The sequence below is a fragment of the Eleutherodactylus coqui genome, chromosome 5, assembly GCF_035609145.1.
Source record: "Eleutherodactylus coqui strain aEleCoq1 chromosome 5, aEleCoq1.hap1, whole genome shotgun sequence".
Lineage (NCBI taxonomy): Eukaryota > Metazoa > Chordata > Amphibia > Anura > Eleutherodactylidae > Eleutherodactylus > Eleutherodactylus coqui.
In genome coordinates, this window is record NC_089841.1 from 8,024,856 (window position 1) to 8,043,159 (window position 18,304).

The 18,304-nt window shown below is 47.7% G+C and overlaps 1 protein-coding gene across 4 annotated transcripts in view; it reads left to right on the top strand.

Annotated features, from left to right (window-relative positions):
- Positions 1 to 16,455, top strand: part of LOC136627280 (oocyte zinc finger protein XlCOF22-like) — a 357,854-nt gene extending 341,399 nt beyond the window's left edge. For 2 of the 4 annotated variants that reach the window (XM_066602262.1, XM_066602261.1), the window contains exons 2-7: positions 3,660 to 3,799; positions 6,120 to 6,299; positions 6,377 to 6,500; positions 9,584 to 9,678; positions 10,431 to 10,587; positions 15,100 to 16,455. In XM_066602262.1, coding sequence (XP_066458359.1) covers positions 3,722 to 3,799; positions 6,120 to 6,299; positions 6,377 to 6,500; positions 9,584 to 9,678; positions 10,431 to 10,587; positions 15,100 to 16,403 — 1,938 coding nt within the window. In that variant the 5' untranslated portion in view covers positions 3,660 to 3,721 and the 3' untranslated portion in view covers positions 16,404 to 16,455. Of the gene's footprint in view, positions 1 to 3,659; positions 3,800 to 6,119; positions 6,300 to 6,376; positions 6,501 to 8,771; positions 9,037 to 9,583; positions 9,679 to 10,430; positions 10,588 to 15,099 lie in introns of those variants that run through there. The other 2 variants (XM_066602263.1, XM_066602264.1) reach the window with 2 other exon arrangements.
- Positions 16,456 to 18,304: the final 1,849 nt, after the last annotated feature.

The following is an 18,304-nucleotide window of genomic DNA, read 5'->3' on the forward strand; positions in this document are numbered from 1 at the left end:
AGTTTCATCTCCCCGCAGCTTGCATCCATGAGGGGCGCTACAACTCCTCAGCTCTGCCCTCCGACGGCCCGCAGGGACCGGACACCGCCTTCTGCGTATGCCAGATGTAAAATGTCGCACGCTTGTGTAAAAGGAGTGTGAAATTTAACATCTCCCTGCTCCTGGATGCCAAACATAGCCGAGAGCGGGGAGATCTGAACAGGAGGCCGCGGGGCGCAGTCCTTGGTCATGTGATCACTGTTATCCAATGGCTACTGGTGATCATGTAAAAATTAAAAAGTTTAGGTTTCGCCTCCCGTCACGGATCTGATCCCTGAGGGGAGGGGAAATTACTTACCTAAGGCCTCTGGCGATGTACCCCGACGGCATCTTTATCTGCGGACCTTCCCCTGTTGGCAAAATGGCGGACGCAAGTGCAGATTCTGGGGAGGGCCCGGAAAATGTCAAATCTGCTTGCTGCTAAGGATAGCCAACAGCCTGGAGCAGTGGCCGAGGGGCCGCGGGGAGCAGTGGCCGAGGGGCCGCGGGGAGCAGTGGCCGAGGGGCCGCGGGGAGCAGTGGCCGAGGGGCCGCGGGGAGCAGTGGCCGAGGGGCCGCGGGGAGCAGTGGCCGAGGGGCCGCGGGGAGCAGTGGCCGCGGGGAGCTGTCTCCTGTCACATGATCGCTGTTAGCCAATGGAAAGGTTAAAACAAGCTTTTTGAGCCGTCCTCTTACCGGGGTCGCACCCTACCAGACTGGAGCTCTCCGCCATAAAAAAGTCAAACACTGAAGTTGATGAGTCGTGACGGGGTCCGCACCTGGTATTCAAGTTATGTTTAACCCCTTGTGTCCCCTTTGGTCTGCACCCTTCCAACATCAAGGGTCGTCCCGCATCAACACAAACCTCCCGCGAAGGGCTTATTCAGACGGGTGTATATATCGAACGGGTTTTCACGCCCGGCCAATATACGCTGTCCCTCTCTGCAGGGGGAGGAGGCTGGCCGGGCGCAGTGCCCTCAGCTCCCACCCCCTCTCCGCAGCTCGCCACTGTTTGTAATAGGAGGGGTGGGACAGGGCGGAGCCAAGTTCCACCCTGTCCCGCCTCCTACAGAGAGGGACAGCGTATATCGGCCGGGCGTGAAAACCCCACCGATAAACGCCCGTCTGAAAAAGCCCTAAAACTGTTAGCTGACAGACTTAAAAAACACTAGTTACAAAACAATTGGAACTGGGTCCTCGAGGGCCCCCTGGGGTCGTTAGTAAATCGTTATGCATCTCCGTGGTGGTTTGTAACAGGTTGGTCTACGTGGTTTGTTCCTTTATATATGCCCATGGTGAGCAGATTTTTAGGACAGAGGGTCTCCAGTCCCTCACATCTATATAACTGATGCCTTATATCCCCCATTGTGACGCTGTAGGTGTTTGTATATCCCTCCAGAGAAGCGGTAGAAGAAGTTCGTTGCGGCTTACCAGATGGTAGGGGGGCGTTGTTTTGAGGGCTTCCGGAGTTTCACCTTTTTGGGAGAGAATAAGGCCTAATTCCCACCGGCGGATTTCCGCCGCGTATCACGGAGCATAAATCCACGGCGTTGCCCCACAGCTAATGGGTGTTATTGAATCTAATAGCACAATGCTGACGGTGCGGAATTCCGCCCTGTCAAATCGCCCGTCCTCACCCCCGGCATGTTCTATTCTCCGTGGGCGTACGCGCGGACGGCTTCCATTGCAGTCAATAGAAGCCGTCCGTCACGCCACGCGTGAAAACGCTTCCCCGCCCACCGCCGCCGCATCATATGATGCGGCCAGCGTGTCATGTGACGCTGTAGAGAATCCATGGGAGCCGTTTAACCCTCTCCTGGTGTCTTCTTTGAGTGTGACCCCCTAGTTCCCTCTCCCACACCCTGAGGAGCCACGGTTTGTCAGAGGAAGCCTTCAGCAATAAGCCTCTGTAGAGGAGCGTCATGAGCTTCCGTGGCCCCTCGGGGAGGGAGAGGTCGGCTTCGCACCACAATGGGTCCCCCAAACCAGCTCGGTATTTTACTTGAATTTTTTGAGTGAAGAGTAGATTTGCATTGGTTCTAACAATGGAGGGAGCTGCCAGGTGGTAGCGGTTCAATGGTGTCCCCTCTAACGATGTCACGGATCGTTAGGGAGTTTGGTCCAGGGGGTCATAGTTCAGTGGTTTGTTAGCCCAAATGAGGGAAGGAACGAGGCCGGGGTTATTGTGATAGTTTGTTGGTCACGGCCTTCTGCCATAATGGAGCTTACTACGGACTGTGCCTCTCATTGTCGGGCTGAGTCCTTGGGCTCTATAGAAGGAATGCTTACTGGTCCAATGGGCGTATTGGCCTGTCGGGTATATCATCGCTCGCTTTAGGTTGAATGAGGGTGAATCCAGTCTGTGGTCGACTGAGGACATCCATCTGGACTGCTTTACAGTACAAGAGGATGCTTGGAAGGCCGAAGTCTCCTCGTGGCTTCTTGTGTTTAGTAGGAGAATGCTAGCCGTGGCTTGTGTGTTCCATATGAATGCCCTAACTAACGGCTGGTGAAGCCGTGGCCAGGGACCTCTGTTGGGACTGTGGAGTGTAGAAGATGTATGGAAGGATATAGGTGGCTATCAGAGTTCTCCTTCCCAACCAGGATAGGAGGGGAGTGTTCATGTGTTGGGGCTGGTTTTGTACCTTTTTGAGCAGGAGAGGGGGGTCAGATGTTCCGGTGGTCCCGAAGCATTTAATGCCAGATGCAGGCCATTTAAAGGGAACTCTTGTTTTATACTGTTACCTCCATTGATTTGGGCTGATATATATTTGGTGCTTCTGATGTCTCATCGTTGACATTTTCCCAAATGGTTCACAGAGCTCCAGGACGGCAGGGAGGCCTCTCTTGGGTTGGCCATGAGTACTAGTGGGTCATCTGCGAATGCCGCTGTAGAATGTGTGAAATGTCCGATCTTTAGTCCCCGTATTCGTTGTAGCAATGTCTCCATGACCAAAACAAAAAGAGTGGGGTAAAGTGTGCGCCCCTGTCTAGTCCCACTGGAGATAGGGAAGGGGTCTGGGAGGGGGCCATTTATATGGATTCTGGCAGGGGGTTTGTATATAGAGTAAATATGGCTGTTATAAATTGGGTGGGGAAGCCAAACTTTAAGAGTGTTTTTGATAAACCCCAGCTCGCCCTGTGAAGCCTTTTCGGCATCTGTTCCCAGAAGGACCGGCAGTATGTTATATTTAGCATATTGAATACGTTTATAATGCCCGATGTGTTGATGTTAAAACAAGCTGATATATAATCTCCGATGCGATCGGTGAGAGGAGATGAAACTTCTTACCAGAGGCCTCCGTATTTGAATCCCGACGCGATCCTCCTCCATGGACTTTCCTCAGCTTCTGCGCATGCGACAGACGGCAAAATGTCAGACACATGCACAGGAGCCGGGGGGCCCGGGAAATGTAAAATCTCCTTGCTCCCGGCGACCAACGGTCCCTGAGGGCCTGGAGCGGTGAGCAGTGGCCTCGTTGAGTGGTCCCCGGTCACGTGAGGGGAGGTGAAAGTACTTACCTAAGGCCTCCGGCAATGTCCCCCGCTCTCTAGAGCGTCTCTCAGCGCTCTATAAGTGACTTCTGTATGTCCCCTATGATGTCCCCTGTATGATTACAGCCGCTCCTCTCTTCATAAAGGTTCCTGCAGGACCAGATCCTCCACATCATCCAGTTTTCTCCTCCTGAATGACCCACCAAGGATGGACAAGGAGCGGAATGAGATTACCGAGATCCTACTGAACTTCACCTTGGAGATCATCTACCTGCTGACCGGAGAGGTGAGCAGCTCTAGGTTTCTGTCATCTTTATTGTAGCGTTCAGCAAGTGGCACAGGAGGAACCAAAAATATGTAGTAGAAGGGTACTTGAGGGCTTTGAGTCGTCGGACAGCCCAACGTCCTTCAGCTTAAAGGGAGTTCTATTACCCGCTGCCTGTTCTCTTCTCTCTGTGGCCACTGTTCATTTTCCCATCATAGCTGTGGTGCTCGTATCACTACTTGATGTACGCTGTATATCTGTGGTCTAAAGGTCAGCAGCGTTGATGTGAGCTAGAGCTGGTAATCTTAAAGGGGTTGTCCCGAGGCAGCAAGTGGGTCTGTACACTTCTGCATGGCCATAATAATGCACTTTGTAATGTACATTGTGCATTAATTATGAGCCATGCAGAAGTTATAAAAAGTTTTATACTTACCTGTTCCGTTGCTGGCGTCCTCGTCTCCATGGTGCCGACTAATTTTCGCCCTCCGATGGCCAAATTAGCCGCGCTTGCGCAGTCCGGGTCTTCTGCAGTCTTCTATGGGGCTCCGTGTAGCTCCGTGTAGCTCCGCCCCGTCACGTGCCGATTCCAGCCAATCAGGAGGCTGGAATCGGCAGTGGACCGCACAGAAGAGCTGCGGTCCACGGAGGAAGAGGCCATCTTCAGCGGTGAGTAGAGAAGTCACCGGAGCGCGGGGATTCAGGTAAGCGCTCCGGTGAGCTTTCTTTACCTCCCTGCATCGGGGTTGTCTCGCGCCGAACGGGGGGGGGGTTGAAAAAAAAAAAACCCCGTTTCGGCGCGGGACAACCCCTTTAAGGTTCACTGCGGCCATGTGGGAAAAGTAAAGAAGTACCTCAGAAAGCAGAGAATTGGTGATGGGTAACATAACTCTCCAACACCTGGACAAATATTGTCTTGAGACCAGAGCGTTACTATAAGATCAAGTGAGAGTTTTTAGCTTAACCATATAGAAATGCTGTGGCATGACCTCAAGAGGGTTGAGCACACAAGGCATACCAGAAATATTCATGAAATGAAAAACATATTTGGGGTGAAAGGTTCAAACTGATAGTGAGCAACGGAGGTATTTTTTTTTTAAACTCCTAATCTCTCATCTCCCTCTCTCCTTTTGTAATATATAAAACTAGCTGATATACCCGGCTTCGCCCGAGTTAATTTGGTCCTGGTGTTTATGTGGTGTTCACACGGACAATCTTATGAAGTCGTGGTTACTTTAGAGATACTGAGGAAAAAATATGTTCACCATTTTGCATAGTTCTTTGCGTTACCCAGGAAACACCCGGTGGAGGTAACCATGCAACGCTTCCTTTATATAAAATGACATCAGAAAGTGAGAGAATTAGATTACGTACATAAAATTTGGACGCCAATTCTTTTGCGCTTAGAATTGAATAATGGAGTTGGGACCCATTAGCTTTTCCTATTTATGACATAATCAATGCTCGTGCCAAATTTCAAGTTTTTATGACATCAGGAAGTTAGAGAATTAGATTCCGTACGTAAAATTTGGGCGCTAATTCTTTTGCACTTAAAATTGAATAATCGAGTTGGGACCAATTAGCTTTTCCTATTTATGACATAAATCTATAATCAATGTCCATGCCAAATTTCATGTTTCTACGACATCGGAAAGTTGGAGAATTAGTGGCGAGTCAGTGAGGGCTTTCGTGTGAATATATTTCCATCATGTCCTCCCTCTCCCTTCTCTCCTCTTGTAACATATATGAAGGTTTCCATCATCTTCTTTTCACTTTTCCTCCAGGTCATACAAATTAAAGAGGTATTCCAGCTCTGAGGATTGAGGACTTATCCTCAGGGTAGGTCAGTAATATAGCTCATCAGCTGGGGTCTGCTTTCCTGGACACCCACCAGTGCACTGCTCACCATGCCCTCTATCTCAGTGCATGGAGCTGAAGGCACACAACCCCATACACTCTGCAGTGGCTCAGCCTGGTACTGCAACTGCAGACACTATTTATCCTGAGTGAGAGAGATCCAGTATTTCAGATGGGCTCTCACTGGAGTTTTGTATGGCGAGCTTACAATCACCCTCTTTCTGCTGGAATGAACTTTGTGTTCACTTCTGGAAATCTAGTTTCTATACAACATAGAAGCGGGTTCTTTACTGTAAGAGCAGCGACACTATAGAACTCTCCGCCTGGCGAATTCACTAGGAGAGTACAAGAAGGAACTGGAGTGTAATAATAATAATATAGGTTATATCGCTGATTACTAGAGATGGGAGATGATTCGGGACTTTTCATTACCAGATTTGTATTCGGGAAGGACTGTATCCCCCTAAGTGTGTGTCTCCATCCACAGGATTACACAGTAGTGAAGAAGACATCCGGGGACTCTGTGACTCCCATCATCTATCTTCAGGAGTCAGGAGGATGGAGCCGGACCTCGGGCCCCATCACAGAGCCTCCCCCGTACCCCCAGACCAATAAGGAGAAGATCCTAGAGCTCACCAAGAAGATGACGGAGCTGCTGACCGGAGAGGTGACGCCGCGGGGAATGTGGGGGGCATTATACAGTAACAGGAGGGTCTGGGTGATGACTGTATGTTGTGTTGTCAGGTTCCTATAAGGTGTCAGGATGTCACCGTCTATTTCTCCATGGAGGAGTGGGAGTATATAGGAGGACATCGAAATCTGTACAAGGACATCGTGATGGAGGACCACCAGCAAAGTGCATCAGCAGGTAAGAAAATTGTGTTTAAATCCCCCAAGATTTTGAACTACTCCTTTCCATCTACTTCGCTGGCCTTTTGAAGCTTATGAAGTCCAGGGCTTTCAGTACCATCTTTACACTGATGATACTCAAATCTTCTCTGGCTTGGTTGCTACCTCTCATCTCCAGAACTGGAGAGTGCCTATCCTCTTTCTCTTCCCTATTGTTAAGCCGTTTTCTCCATGTTGAGTTTTATCTTTGTTCCCCTCACTCATCACCCCCACCAGACCTATGAATCTCCATACTTCGATGGCTCCATACTTTCACCAGTCTCAAAAGTCCAGTGTCTTGGGTATAACATTCAATTTTGGCCTTCAACATCTCCTGCCACCTCAACTCAAAAATATCTCTTAGCTATAATGTTTCCTCAACTACAAGTTACCAAAAAACGCTAGTAGTGCCCTCATTTCCCGTTTAGGCTATTGTAGCATCCCTCTCTATGGTCTCCTATTCAGCCCTCTTGTGCCACTTCAATCAATCCTTAGCTGTACTGACCGACTAATCTGCTTCTCTGCCCTGCCAAGCCCTTTACAGGCTGTCCATTGTCTGGAGAATCCAATTCGAGATATTATCGATGACCTACATAACGGTCCACAGCCTGTCCCCTCCATACATGTGATGTAATCTCCTAAATACAACCTATCCCCTCCATACATCTGACTCAGTAGAGCCTCCCCCAGGCCCTTCATGTTTTCCTGAGACCACCTGGGTGTTCCAGATGTTTGTGGGAAATATTCTATAGACAGTTGAGATTAAAGTAGAAGTTTTTAGCACATATCCATAATGCTGGTGGAAGAACAACACGGCACCAAAACCTCATCCAACTGTAGATCCTGGTGGAGGGCATCATGGTTTGAAGCTTTGTGCTCCTCAGGGCCTGGACAGCTTGTGATAATTAAAGGAACAATAAATTCTAAGGTGGATCAGAACATCTTATAGGAGGAGGCAAGGGCGGCCATCCAGAACTTCAAGCTGAAGAGACATTGGCTGGTGCAACAAGACAATGACCCAAAACACACAAAGAATTAACTAAAAAATGGCAGAGAAAAAGACTTGTGTTTTCGAATGGCCAAGTCAGAGTCCTGACTTTAACTCTATGAGGATGTTGTGACATGACCTGCAGAGGGCTGTGCATACAAGGCATCCCAGAAATACTGATGAACCAAAAAACATTTGCAGGGAGGAAAGGTTCAGCCTTGTGCAAATCATATTTGCAGCTACAGGGAACATTTGGTGGATGTTATTTCTACAGGTTATTAAATAAAAAGGATTCTGTCATAATCCTTATCTATTCCTCCCCATGAGTCTTCTTACCGCATCTTCTTGCCGATCTTCTCCTGGCTCCTGCAGTTCCCCTGGCTCCTGCAGTTCCCCGGGTCATGTCGCCTCCAGCCGGCCAGATCCTCTTCTTCCTGTGACGAAGCGTATATTCACAGGAAGTCTCCCCCCTGCAGGTCAGTGTATGCTACGCCACTAGTGACGTGACGTTCACAGTCTAGTAGCTGCCTCACGACAATAGCATGTGAACACTTGTGGCGAGACAGCGTGCATGGCTGTAGGGAAAGCAGATTTACTGAGCGTTTGCAAGTGTTGAGTGAACCAAAAACTGTGTAACCCTGACTCAGGTTGAACTTTGACAAAAGTTCTGTTTGACATGAATCTTGGGCAGTTCGTCTCTACCGATCCCACTACAATGGCTTGCTCTTCGTCATCCGTCCTTTTCTCTTTGTCTTAATTAACTTTGCTTTAAAGACCACTCCAAAGTACTTGGATACACTCCTCGTTGATTTAAGAGTGTTATACCGGCCTTTTATGGCTCTTAGTCAGTGCTATAAATTAGTATTGGGTATGTTGGGGAAGGTCCAGTTCAGACTGAACTGAACTGTTGGTCAAGATTCAGTGAACCCGCCGAGCCGAACTTTTGAAAAGATTGATCATCACTAATGGTCACCCTAAAGGAAGTGATGTCTGCACTGGGACTTGGGATCCAATTAATTCCAGCAGTGAGGGCCCAGAAGAGCCCTCCAGATCCTAAGAATCTGGGATGAAGCCCTTTTCTTGCTAGACCTTGCCCTATCCCTTATTCTCTTGGGTTGTAGCTTTCCTAGATTGGTGGACTGATTCTCTCAAACTGTTTGAGATTCCCTTTGCCCATGGCTCCTCTGCTTTCTTCATAGTGGCTACCACAGATACAGGCCCATGAGGCTGGGCAGCTCACTTGGCGTCTTTCCCACCTCGGGCGTGATGGGATACGGCCCCAAAGAAGGAGTCTTAATAGCAAGGGACTTGTGGAATTTTCTCTTGTTGATTCATCAACCGTTGCCTGTCGACTGACAAGGAGAGACCGGCTTCTGGGACTGGTGGAGACTTACATTCTTTGATGCCTAGACAAGTCTAACATTTAACTGGAATTTCTGTAGCCGATTTATAAGGTCTCTAAACCCAGAGGTGGTCGTCTCTGTCACCAGATGAAGAAGAGAAGCGTCATGGCTACCCAGGCTGATGGGTAAGATAAGGAAGGAATAAGTCAAGGTCCTTCTAATGAGGTTTTATTGTTGGTCCCAGAGGCTCTTCCTGGTCTGATATAGCAGTGTCTCTGTCAGACTTTTGTTTCTACCGAGCACTGAGGACCTGCTATCCCCGAGCACTGAGGACCTGCTATCCCTGGGCCCTTAAGGACCTGCTATCCCCGAGCACTGAGGACCTGCTATCCCCGAGCACTGAGGACCTGCTATCCCCGAGCACTGAGGACCTGCTATCCCTGGGCCCTTAAGTCATCTCTGAATTCGGCCGTTTTCAACTACATTCACCTCTTCAGGTTGCATAGGCAATTGAATACTATAAGATAGCCGTTGCTCCAGCCTTGCCAATTCACTCTCTGCAGGGCACTTCAGGTTGGAGCCCTACAAGGCACTGCGTACGTGGCTGAGGTGGCAGGCACCACAACATTACTTTTTAGGCCCTAAGAAACATAGAATCAATGGTGCTGATAGAAGTGTCTAATACACATATATACAGGAGCTCATGTATTCCGTCACTGTGTGTCTCCACAGATGGAGCCGGTAGGAGAAATCCCCCGGAGAGACGACCCTGTCTGTATCCACAGGACTGTCCAGAGGAAGACCCCGATGTCCCGGAGAACCAGCAGGTAGATGACAGGGAGGCCTAGACCAAATCTACACTGGTGCCTTTTATTCGAATCCCCAACCGTCTCACGATTGGTGCTTCCCTGTGGAAATTCTCCCCGTGACCCCGGAGTGCGGCATAAAATCACGTGACAAGTTTTCCACGGATCAGTTTCGATGTGAATCCACATTAGATGGGAAAATCCAGCGATCGGAGCGACTTCCAATGAGGCCGGTCATCGGTGCTAGACTAGCCGGGGTCTCACTGCCAACCATGGGGGGGTTTCTGTGTAACGATGTGGAGAGTATACCGATCGATGTCCTCACCGAGTGGGATCTATGCCATGACGAATTGCTGCGGTTCTGAAGGACAAAGGAGGTTCAGTGTGCTACTAGATGGGGTCTCTAATCCAGTGGCCATTCGGGGTATATGGCGCTCATTGGTCTTACATCTCTAGATGTTCTCCTAGATCGTAGGGTGCTTAGACACAGGATGCCGACCGGTCATGCCAGTGATTAGCGTTCCTGTGCTTGTACACAGGGATGATCATCACTAGTGAATAGATCGGGGATCATTCTGGCCACCTGTCTCCACCGTAAGCAGGCAGCTGATCATAGGTCCACGACTGCTGTTTACACGGCCGATCGTTCGGTTTTCTGCATGAAGATACTGACCAGTTTCTCGTTTCTTGTTAAGTCGGTGCATGTATTTACACTAAGTGATTATCGGCCCGTATGAAAGCCCCTTTTGCGGTCTGTTTATGGTGATTTTTAGAGTCTCCGCCCTCCGCTGTGTTGTACTGAATTATTACATATGATGAATCAGGGGGAAGATCTGACCGATATTAAAGCGGAGGTAGAAGGAAAGAGGATGACGAGTGATCAACTGCATGTGAGTGAAGTGGAGGAGAGTCCAATAGATGTTACCGCAGGTATGTAATAATTTAAATAGTTCATTCAGAGGTTTTTGCAGGGTTTTTACATGGCTGCTCTGGAAATCACAGGCTCCAACGGTGATGCTGCCGCGATTAATAGAACAGTCGTTACTACATGCTGACTCTGCAACTTTTGAAGAGTCCTGGTGGGGTGATACGATGCCATCCCCCTACCCATTCGCCCCCACAGGTAATCTCCACACACCCCTTGGGTCGCTCGACTTAAGGAAACCCCTCCCGACCTCCTTCAGACATTTCATATTCTCCATCGATACAAGGACCCCGCTCCGAGGTTCATTCCATTCTTGAGGGTATCAAACATGGGCATAAATATATACTCCCAATCTTTCACTGAATTGCTGTGATTGGCCAATCAGAAGCAGAGCTTCCTGGAGGCATTTTTTTTTTTTTTTAAGGCAGCTAGGCTTGTTTTCGGGCCTTTACGGTAGACTTTCCTCCAAAACCTTGCAAATCGCGGTAATATTTAGCAACCTGTGATATATATTGTTTTTTTCCCTCGCGATGTCCCAGGCTACAGAACATCGCTAATGTGAAGGAATCCATTGGAAAGCTTGGGCTTCACATACATGCAATTTGTAGTGCCGTCACGTCGTCAGAAAATTGTACTTTTTTTTTTTTTTCTCCACCCGTGTGAAATATGTGGACCTTTTTCATATGTGGACACTTGTACACATTTCTTTCATTATGCCTGAGGAAGAATACTGAAGGGGTTTGAAAGCTTGCTAAAAGATCATGTATGATAGTCATGAAAAGGTCTCCTCTCTGCAAGATTACTTGTGATTGTTCTCATAAGACAAGCCATTTTGTGTATATAATTTACACAGTCATTGTCAGTACCTCACCCGGGGGGGAGGGGAAGGGGGTGAGTTACTGAGGGTGAGTTACTGACCATGACTGTGTAAACTATGTAGAAGTTGTCGGGATGAAGTTTTCTCTGTGTGATTGTAACGCTGATATAACTGATTACAATATCAGAGCAAAAGCATCATCTTTTTTGTGGAAAACCAACGCCTTGTAGGGAGGCTCTAGTACCCTGCTGTACCGCCTCTAGCTTGGATACAAGATGTGATACATGTGGGCATGGAGGCTCTAGTACCCTTTTGTACCGCCTCTAGCTTGGATACAAGATGTGATACGGGGGGGCATGGAGGCTCTACTACCCTGTTGTACCGCCTCTAGCTTGGATACAAGATGTGATACTGGGGGAATGGAGGCTCTAGTATCCTGTTGTACTGCCTCTAGCTTGGATACAAGATGTGATACGGGGGGCATGGAGGCTCTAGTACCCTGTTGTACCGCCTCTAGCTTGGATACAAGATGTGATACAGGGGGAATGGAGGCTCTAGTATCCTGTTGTACTGCTTCTAGCTTGGATACAAGATGTGATACTGGGGGCAGGGAGGCTCTAGTACCCTGTTGTACCACCTCTAGCTTGGATACAAGATATCATACAGGTGGCATGGAGGTTCTAGTACCCTGTTGTACCACCTCTAGCTTGGATACAAGATGTGATGCAGGGAGGCTCTAGTACCCTGTTGTACCACCCCTAGCTTGGATACAAGATATCATACAGGAGGCATGGAGGCTCTAGTACCCTGTTCTACCGCATCTAGCTTGGATACAAGATGTGATACATGTGGGCATGGAGGCTCTAGTAATCTGTTGTACCGCATCTAGCTTTGATACAAAATGTGATACATGGAGGCTCTACTACCCTGTTGTACAGCCTCGAGCTGGCATTCAAGTTGCTTTGTGTCTTTAGCAAATTTGATCGGTTTCCCATCAATTCCCTCCTCCAGATCATTTATAACAATGTTGACCAACACTGGGCCCAGGACAGAGCCTTGTGGTCCCCACTTGATGCATTCTTCCACTTGGTTGTGCAGCCATTTATGACCACTCTGAGTACGATCACTCAGCCAGTTGTGAATCCACCTAGCAGTTGCCTTGTCAATCCCAGATTTGGTAATTTTTTTTTTTCAAGATGCTTTGTCACATGCTTTTTTGAAGTGGAGATATACTAGATGTACTTGCCCATATGTAGAACTTGCAAAGTCCTACATCTTTGCAAGAAAAAGGAAAAAAAACACAGAATGGGAGGAATTGGGCTAAGCAGCAGCACGTGTGTATTTGGGTATACTAATAGATCATAGACTGAACATGAGTCAACAATGTGATGCAGCAGCCAAAAAGGCAAACACAATTCTGGGATGTATTAAGAGAAGCATAGAGTCTAGATCATGTGAGGTCATTATCCCCCTCTACTCGTCCTTGGACCAACCTCATCTGGAATACTGGGTCCAGTTTGGGGCACCCCAATTTAAAAAAACACATCAACAAACTGGAGCAAGTTCAGAGAACAGTTGCCAAGATGGTGAGCGGTCTGCAAATCATGTCTTAAGAGGAACGGGTAAAGGATCTGGGAATGTTTAGCTTGCAAAAAAGAAGGCTGAGAGGAATCTTAATAGCTGTCTACAAATATCTGAAGGGCTGTCACAGTGCAGAGGGATCAGCCCTATTCTCATCTGCACAAGGAAAAACTAGAAGCAATGGGATGAAACTGAAAGGGAGGAGACACAGATTAGATATTAGACAGTCAGGGGGATCAATGAGTGGAACAGGTTACCACAGGAGGTGGGGAGTTCTCCTTCAATGGAAGTCTTCAGGGCTGGACACATATCTGTCTAGGATGTTTTAGTGATCCTGCAGTGAGCAGGGGATTGGACCCAATGACCCTGGAGGTCCCTTCCAACTCTGCTATTCTGTGTTCACCGCATTTCCCTTATCAACCCAGTTGGTGATTCTGTCATAGAAGGAAATTAGATTAGTCTGGCATGACTTGTTTGTTACACACCCATGATGGCTCTGAACAAATTATTAAACCGCATGTAGGCAAGTATTTGGATGAAAATTGAATAATTAACCAAAGATCTTCCCTAGTATAGAAGTCAGGCTCACAGGCCTGTAGTTTCCTGGGTCCACATTCTTCCTTTCTTTGAATATAGGGACAACATTTGCCTTTCCTCAATCTTCTGGGACTTCTCCTGTTCTCCAGGAATTTTCAAAGATTACGCTGAGTGGTTCAGCAATTACCTCCGCTGCTTCCTTCTGCTTCCTAAGATATTCTATTGGCTATAAATCTGGTGACCGGGCAGCTACAAAAGTGTGACAGTGTTGTGGAGGATGGGGGGGTAGGAGGTGTGGGGGGGGGGGGGGGGGAGTATTGTAGAGCGCTGGAGACGTTAGACCGACCAGGGGGTGGCTTGAGCTTTCGTTCTGCATGCATGCAGGAGCCTGGGAAAGCTGGTTACAAATCTGCCTCTGTTCTAATGACACCACGTTTGCAATTTCACTAGAGTAGTGCTCCCCAACCTTTTTTGCACCAAGGACTGACTTCAAGCAAGACCATTTTTCCTTGGCCCATCAGGGTGGGGTGGGTCAGGGGTGTGGCTTTGGTCATATGGGGCGGGGTTAGGGAGGGGGTTGGAGTTTAGTGCATACTTATCATTATGACATTTATAATGTGAAAGTGACTCAACTCACCATAGGTTCAGAATCAGTGGGAGCATCGGGCTTGTTTCTCTAGATCAGTGGGAGCAATGGGCTAGTTTTTCTGCAAAAAGATGTTCCCAAAATCCCAGATTTTGACTGCTTTTTAGATGTGGAAATTTCCGTAGCGGACATTCAGCAGCAGCATTTCTGCCATGTGTAAACATACCCCAGGGGTAAGTGACATCCCCCAGCGGTAACAGGGACATCCCGCAGCAGCCTCCAGTGGTAACAGTGACCTTCCACAGTGGCTTCAGTAGTAAAGCTATTACTACTGGGGCTGATAGAGGGGACACTATTGCTAATAGTGTTTCCTTTATCAGCCCCAGTAGTAATAGCAACCCCCTCTCGCGACCCATATACTTACCTCCTCCTCCTCATGGAAGCCCTTTTGCTCCTCTGCCCAGCACGCCGCTAGCAGCGCTGATCCAGGTGCACACTATGACGTCAGTGTGCTGCCAGACGCCTTCTCCCCCTGCTCTCGTGGAACTAAGTAATAGGAGTCATTAGTGGAGGAAGATCCTGGCTGCACACTGACGTCAGTGTGGCCAGGATCAGCGCTACTAGTAGCGCTGCTTAGTGAATATCGGCAGGGGAGCCACGGCCCCTGCTGCTATTCACTACAAACGTGCTGAGCCGCCGGCTCCAGGTAAACCCCCGACTCTCCATGACCAACATCTGCAACAAATCGACAACATGTGACCAGACTCTAAGGTGGAAATCACATGTTCAGTTTTGTGGTGCTTTTTTTTGAGCCAGAGCACAAATTCAACTCAAAAGGAACAGCTTCTACCTCTTCCTGCTGGATCCACTTCTAGCTTGGGCTAAAAAAAACTGCACCCCAACCTGCGTCCATCTTAATAACCTCATGAGATTGTTCTATGTTTCCTACTTTGTGGTTGGAATTGCAAAATTAATTTTTATGATTATTTCAAACAGAAAAGCACTTGGAGGGAAACTTCACGTTATCAGCAAATTATAAAGGAGAAGATGAAGATATCCTGCAGCTCTCTTCAAGAGAAAACCTCTTTACCCTTGATGTACCGCCAGGACTTCTCAGTACAGAACTGTCCTATAATCCCCCTAATCAGGAGGAACCTTTTCCTGACTGCTCACGGACTCTTGCCCCAAATACAGTTCTGGAAGGGGGCGAAAGGTTTCAATGTTTTAAACAATACAGAAATAGCTCAGGTTTTGCATATAGAAGGATTCACCCAATGGAAAGGCCATACTCCTGCTCTGAATGCGGCAAATGTTTTTCAAATAAATCAAGTCTTCTTATACATGTGAGAATTCACACAGGAGAGAAGCCATATTCATGTTCACTCTGTGGGAAATGCTTTACAGATAAGTCAAGTCTTGTTATACACGAGAGAATTCACAAAGGAGAAAAACCATTTTCATGTTCACTGTGTGGGAAATGTTTTACAGATAGGTCTAGTCTTGTTAGACATAAGAGAATTCACACAGGGGAGAAGCCGTATTCATGTTCAGATTGTGGGAAACGGTTTACAAATAAATCACATCTTGTTAAACATGAGAGAATTCATACAGGAGAGAAGCCGTATTCATGTTCCCGGTGTAGAAGGTGCTTTACAGATAAGTCACATCTTGTGAAACATGAGAGAAGTCACACAGGGGAGAAACCATTTTCATGTTCACTATGTGGGAAGTACTTTACAGATAAATCAAGTCTCGTTAGACATGAGAAAAGTCACACGGGAGAGAAGCAATATCCATGTTCACTATGTGGAAAATGTTTTGCACAAAAATCAAATCTCGTTACACATGAGAGAAGTCACACAGGAGAAAAGCCGTATTCATGTTCAGAATGTGGTAAATGTTTTATAAATAAATCAAATCTGGTTACACATGAGCGAAGCCACACGGGAGAGAAACCGTATTCATGTTCAGAATGTGGAAAATGTTTTACAGATAAATCAAATTTGGTTACACATAAACGAATTCACACAGGAGAGAAGCCGTATTCATGTTTAGAATGTGGGAAGTGCTTTATTACTAAAGCTAGACTTAGGGGTCACCAGAGAATTCACACAGGGGAGAAGCCCTTTTCATGTTCAGAATGTGGGAAATGTTTTACCAATAAATCTAATCTTGTTAAACATGAGAGAAGCCACACAGGAGAGAAGCCGTTCCCATGTATAGAATGTGGGAAATGTTTTATTACTAAAGCCAGACTTGGAGATCATCAGAGAAGTCACACAGGGGAGTTGTTTTGTTGATGTAGCTATGCAAAATGTTTTATAAGGAAATAAAATGATGAAACTCTGAGTATATTTTGAGTGGAAGTAGCCAGAATCTGCCAAATGCCCAAATTATGCTCCGAAAACAGGCTACCTGAGGATTTTGATGCAGAATTTAAAATTGCCTAAGGCCTCATGTCCACGGGGAAAATCAGGCCCGCTACGGATTCTCTATGGAGAATCTGCAGCGGGTCCCTCCTGCCCCGCGGACATGAGGCATAAAAATAAGAATTTACTCACCTCTCGCCCGCTCTGGATCTTCTCTTCGCCGCGGCTTCATCTTCCCTCCATCGCGGCCGGATCTTCTTTCTTCGGCACGTCGGTTGCGTGCCCCGCGCATGGGCCGGCCCGAAGAAAAAAAGATCCGGCCGCGACGGAGAGCATATTAGCACTTTCTGCTTAGGTTAAGCAGCGCTGCTGATTAGAGCCACCTGATTGGCTCTTCGGCACCACGTGACTACGCAGCGTGCACGTAGATTGTAGTCACGTGGTGCCGAAGAGCCAATCAGGTGGCTCTAATCAGCAGCGCTGCTTAACCAAGCAGAAAGTGCTAATATGCCGACGGAGAGAAGAAGCCGCGGCGAAGGGAAGATCCGGAGCAGGTGAGTAAATTCCCATTTTTGTCTCCCGCAGATCCGGACGGCTTCCATAGGCTTCGATAGAAGCCTGCGGGAGACCCGCACAAAATGGAGCATGGTCCAGATTTTTTCATTCTCCATTTTTTTTTTAAATCACTTTTATTGACCATCCGCGGGCATTTTTCTACCCGCGGGTGGTCAATGCATCCCTATGGGGTGCGGATCCGCGGGCAGGAGAAGAGTTAAAATCCGCTGCGGATTTTAATTCTTATTTTGCCCGTGGACATGAGGCCTAAAACCTGCCTGCAGTTCCGCAGGAAAATCCACAGTTTGACCTGCAGATTTTGGTTTGGAATTCCGCAGCTTTGCATTGTGGCTGCGTCCCGCGGCGTAAGTCTGTCCTGTGTGAAAGGTACCTGAGGTTAACGTATTGTAGTTATAATAAAGACCTTTTATCATAGCAGTGATGCTGAATTGTAATCCTGATCCTCTCTTATTATTACTGCACTCAGTTACCCAGGCTGCAGGAGATGCACAGGGGGAGAAGTAAGGCCGCCTTCACCCAGGAGGTAGATGCTGTGGAAGTTCTTCCAGCAGACTCGTTTACAGAAGAAGGCAAATCTGCAGACGTAGTGAAAACCTTCTGCTGTGGATATGCAAGAAATGTGAAAAACACTACAAATTATGAATCCGCAACCCATCTATTTATGTTGCAGAAATCCAGCAGATTGTCATGTGATGGAGAACATAAAAACTGCACCAGCATCCACAAAAAACACTTGTGTGTTTGTTGGTTTTCCGCTGCAGAAACCCACGGAATCTGCTAGAAGATCTGCGTCGGCTGGTGTGACCTCCGGGCAGGAGATGCAGCTACCAGATCACAAAAACATCACAGTCTGCAGCAGAAAATCCACAACACAGAAATGTAACTTTGTATACAAAATCTGCAACAAAAATCAGCCTCTAGCTGGCACACAAGATGTGTTACAGGTGGGCATGGAGGCATACAGGTTCCGTATAGTATCCTGGCGCATATCACTGAGCCTCGAGATTGTGTAAACCCGTAGGCTTTCAGATGGTCCCATCCATGATCTATTGGTGATAAATCTGGCAACTGGGCAGCCACAGAAGTGTGACAATGTTGTGGGGCTCCTGTGACACCCTTATGGGTGCAACTGAACATTATCCTGCTTGGAAGCTGCCACGAGAGGAACACGTGGCTGCAGGATATCCTGAAGATATTGCTGAGCTGTCTGTTAGTACAACAGATCCGAGCCAGGACAACCTATGGTTTCCAGCAGC